Here is a 4,488-nt window from a genome sequence, read left to right on the forward strand (position 1 = left end):
GGGAGTTGGAGACTGGAGCTGTTCCTATTCGGCCATCTTGCTCCGCCCCCATACTGAATATTTTAAACTGTTGTTACAAGTATTTTGTTATGCTTTGTATTATTGTTGTATTTCCTTACAGTTTAATGTACTGCTTTTAAAGATAATCTTAATGTTTTTATTGTCACAGAAGAATAATGCAAACCTGAAATCATTAAAGCCAGACAAGCCTGACTCTGAGGTAAGACCTATTCCTATATCTAATCTTCCTTTTACATCCATAGTGATAAAGTCGTTGTGATTGAAATGTATGTTTCGTAGGAGCAAGCCAAGATAGCAAAGCTTGGACTGAAGCTGGGTTTGCTCACCTCTGATGCTGACTGCGAAATTGAGAAGTGGGAAGATCAGGAGAATGAGATTGTTCAATATGGACGGAACATGTCCAGTATGGCCTATTCTCTGTATTTATTTACTAGGTAAATGTAGTTGTATTTTTATTTTTTAAATCAGTATGATAATATCTGGTGTAAAGAAAAAAAGTTCCATGGGAAATCATTGATAGGTTAAAGTCAGTATCAAATATATGGTAAAAAGACTAAGAGTAGTTACTGTGACAAGTTACTTAAGTGAATACAGTAAGAAGACACATGTATTTAATTAGGATTTACATTTAGAAGGGATCTTCTGCTAGGTTTCTGCCCAGTTTCCATCATTGAAATAATTTTACTTCCTGCTTTTTTGTTTTCCTGCATATTGATGCCTCTCCCAGCCAGCATCAGTACGTTAACAAAACATGCCTTTTATGCCTTTATACAGTGATTGACTAGATACAGATGAAGATTGATTAGACACAGATCACAGAATAGAGCTATGAGGCCTATGTCAATAGCGTGCCAAATCTCTGTGAGTCAGCATTCATTATGTAGATAATTTCCCTAACTTTAATGTTATCTGACCTATATTCTCTGTCTTGTTCATATTACAAGAGTCTTGATCAAATGCCTTGTTGATGTCAATGTTAGTCATATTTCGGTCTTCCATTATACTAATCTATACATAAGGTATAGTAATTCTGCTTAGTTAAAATCAGTTATCTGCTCAATAATCCACTCTAGAATTTTCTCAAGGAATAACTTCAAGCTTTCACTGAGTTTCTGAAATCTATCTTTTTCACTTTTGGAAACCTGGGAAATACTTGATATCGCCAGTTTTCTGGCTCCTCTCCTACTCATTCTGATTTTGAAAAGGTTATCCACAGTGGGACACACCTGTAGGTTGCTTCAGTATTCTAGAGACTGAGTTCAATTAAAGTTGTGAAGGATCTCTGCAACTGTGTGGGATTTGGGACTCAATAAATAGCACCCCCTGCCGGGCGTGGTGGCTCACGTCTGTATTCCCAGCACTTTGGGAGGCTGAGGCAGGCGGATCACGAGGTCAGGAGGTCGAGACCATGCTGGTTAACACAGTGAAACCCTGTCTCTACTAAAAAAAAAAAAATACAAAAATTAGCCGGGCATGGTGGCAGTCACCTGTAGTCCCAGCTACTCGGGAGGCTGAGGCAGGAAAATGGTGTGAAACTGGGAGGTGGAGCTTGCAGTCAGCCGAGATCGTGCCACTGCACTCCAGCCTGGGTGACAGGGTGAGACTCCATCTCAAAAAAATTAAAAAAAATAAAATAAAAAAATGAATAATTAGCACCCCCTTTTCCCACCCAAGTTTTGAGCAAAATGAAAAATAAGCAAAAGAATAGGTGGATGGGAGCTGGTAACATTTATATTGATAAAGCTGATATTGGAGAATGTAGTTTATGTCCGTAGGCAATTAAGTTTTGAAAAATGATCCCTAGAATTACAAAGTCTTACCTCATAGGGACACAATGTGTCTCTATAAAACACGTGGAAGACCAGTTGTATCTCAAAGGCAGCTTCACTTCCAAGAGAAAAAGGAGAAAAAAAAGGGTTAATGTATTCAATTTATTTTCTCCAAGTCACCAGGAAGACTGAAAAGATAAGATCCACTCCCTTTATGGGATGGGATTAGGTGAGGCAGCAGAGAGAAGTGAGGGATGCTGTGCTGGTGAAGATTCCTTCCTATAGAAGGAGGATTAAGAGTGGGGAAGATGCAGTCCCAAGCTTAGAGGCATCATTTTCCTCTTGATGACGTCTTCTACTTTTTCTAGATAGATAATTCTCTGGAAAAAGAAGGCAGAAATGATAGGAGTTAGAAATTTTGCCTCTGTTTAGCTATCATTTGTCAGTATCATCATATTTTCCATCATTGGAGATCATTCCTTTGGTGGTTTCCTTCCATTGTTCTTAACTGTTGTTAGCAAGCTTCTCCTGTGATTTGAGTCTTCCCAACATGAATTTTGACCTTTTAAGTTCATACCTTTTATAATCTGATGGCCCAGGCCTCCAAAAGAATGCAAAATGGAACTCCTGTGTTTACCCACAATAAATTTGCACAGACTAACTGAAATAACAAAAATCTCAGCTTTTGGCTGGAATCAAGCTAGTTATTTCCATGGTGATGAAAATCATGCTTTTAAAAAATGTTTTGAATAATAAGACTTGGGGGAATATATTATTACTTAACAAATATAGTTTGATATGTAAAATCTTCCAAAATGAAGGGTTCATCAGTAGACTTTTCTGGTTTTTTTTTTTCTTTTGAGACTGAGCCTTGCTCTGTCGCCCAGGCTGGAGTGCAGTGGCATAATCTCGGCTCACTGCAACCTCCGCCTCCTGAGTTCAAGCGATTCTGTTGCCTCAGCCTCCTGATTAGCTGGGATTACAGGCATATATCATTATGCCTGGCTAATTTTTGTATTTAAAACAAAATTTTTTTTAGACGGAGTTTTGCTCTGTTGCCCAGGCTGGAGTGCAGTGGCACAATCTCAGCTCACTGCAATCTCTGTCTCCCGGGTTCAAGTGATTCTCCTGCCTCAGCCTCCCAAGTAGCTGGGACTACAGGCATGTGCCACCATGCCCGGCTAATTTTTGTAGTTTTAATAGAGATGGGATTTCACCATTTTGGCGAGGCTGGTCTCGAACTCCTGACCTCAGGTGATCTGCCCTCCTCAGCCTCTCAAAGTGCTGGGATTACAGGTGTGAGCCACCATGCCTGGCCTAATTTTTCTATTTGTAATAGAGATGGGGTTTCGCCATGTTAGCCAGGATGGTCTCAAACTCCTTACCTCAAGTGATCTGCCCACCTTGGCCTCCCGAAGTGCTGGGATTACAGACATGAGCCACCACGTCTGGCCAACTTTCTAAAAAAAGATTATAGCATCCCCTTTAATTAGTTATTATTTCAGAATATTTCAGGATGGCATGCTCAGTATTTTTTGTTTCAGTGTCAGAATAGTAAAGAGTATCCCATGTACACTGGGAAACATGAGGGGTTGCACTATGAGGGGAAGCTCTGTGGAATAGGACTTCTTCCTAGAATATAGTTATTGGATAGTAGTGATGATATTCCAGAGAATAAAATGGGTTTTTCTGTAATAGATAAATACCTTGTGGTGGTTTTGCTGGTCAAATTTATAGCCGTTCCTCAGGCTACTGTTTAAGGTTGTCTTAATAATTTATATGATTTCTTGATGATTTACCTGTAATCATTCATATTTCTTAATAATTTATATATTTAAGATTTTCTAGTGCCTTATAGTTTTTCAAAATTTCAAACTTACTAGTACCTTACAGTTTTAATGTGGTTTTGCTTCATCATTTCATTTGACCTTCATGACGGTTTATCGGCAAACAGGAATGATATGTTCACATCTCCTGTCTCTGAAGTGGAAGAACTGGTTGCTACTAGATTCCAGATTTTGTGACGTATCCCTAGTTCTTTGCTCCTCTTAATGCATTTGGTTATTCTTATTATAATTTACTTTTCATTTTTGAGGGTTCTTAATTCTTCTTAGTAGTTTTTAATCTGCTGTTCCTCAATCTTCTGATGAGAGTGGTAGCACAAGTATTATTATGACTACTTTATTAACTCAAAATTGAATGTTAAGTGATATGCCTCATCAAGGTTAGATAACTGAGTTACTACCAGAATTGAAATAAGAATTAGAAGTGAAATGTTCTGACTTTTGGTTTGATCCTCTTTCCATTATGTAACAAAGGCTTTTGGTCAAGACATTATCAGATCTCACATATTTAATTTATGAAATAAAATGAAAAAGGTTAAAAAGAGAAATGGAACTTCAATATAACTTGTTTGTTTAAATTTTTTTATATTATGAAATTAACATACATAAGGTTTACTTGGGGAAAAAAGTATCCTAAGAAATAATTGTTAAATATTAAAGTTGCTTTGGCCGGGCGTGGTGACTCAAGCCTGTAATCCCAGCACTTTGGGAGGCCGAGATGGGCGGATCATGAGATCAGGAGATCGAGACCATCCTGGCTAACATGGTAAAACCCCATCTCTACATAAAAATACAAAAAAGTAGCTGGGCGAGGTGGCAGACGTCTGTAGTCCCAGCTACTCAGGAGGCTGAGG

At 38.3% G+C, this 4,488-nt stretch overlaps 2 protein-coding genes across 2 annotated transcripts in view; one reads left to right on the forward strand and one right to left on the reverse strand.

The window, feature by feature from the left end:
- Window positions 1-48: 48 nt before the first annotated feature.
- The window catches only part of LOC108532553 (alpha-catulin-like), an 11,017-nt gene continuing 6,577 nt past the window's right edge, over window positions 49-4,488 (forward strand). The window contains exons 1-2 of the mRNA XM_017876682.1: window positions 49-220; window positions 301-455. Coding sequence (XP_017732171.1) covers window positions 152-220; window positions 301-455 — 224 coding nt within the window. The 5' untranslated portion in view covers window positions 49-151. The remainder of the gene's footprint in view (window positions 221-300; window positions 456-4,488) is intronic.
- Window positions 1,939-4,488, reverse strand: part of ABITRAM (actin binding transcription modulator) — a 17,917-nt gene continuing 15,367 nt past the window's right edge. Inside the window, exon 5 of the mRNA XM_017876683.1 lies at window positions 1,939-2,170. The gene's annotated coding sequence lies outside the window, so the exon portion shown is untranslated. The remainder of the gene's footprint in view (window positions 2,171-4,488) is intronic.

This window comes from Rhinopithecus bieti, unplaced genomic scaffold (assembly GCF_001698545.2).
Source record: "Rhinopithecus bieti isolate Rb0 unplaced genomic scaffold, ASM169854v2 scaffold_9663, whole genome shotgun sequence".
NCBI classification, from domain to species: domain Eukaryota; kingdom Metazoa; phylum Chordata; class Mammalia; order Primates; family Cercopithecidae; genus Rhinopithecus; species Rhinopithecus bieti.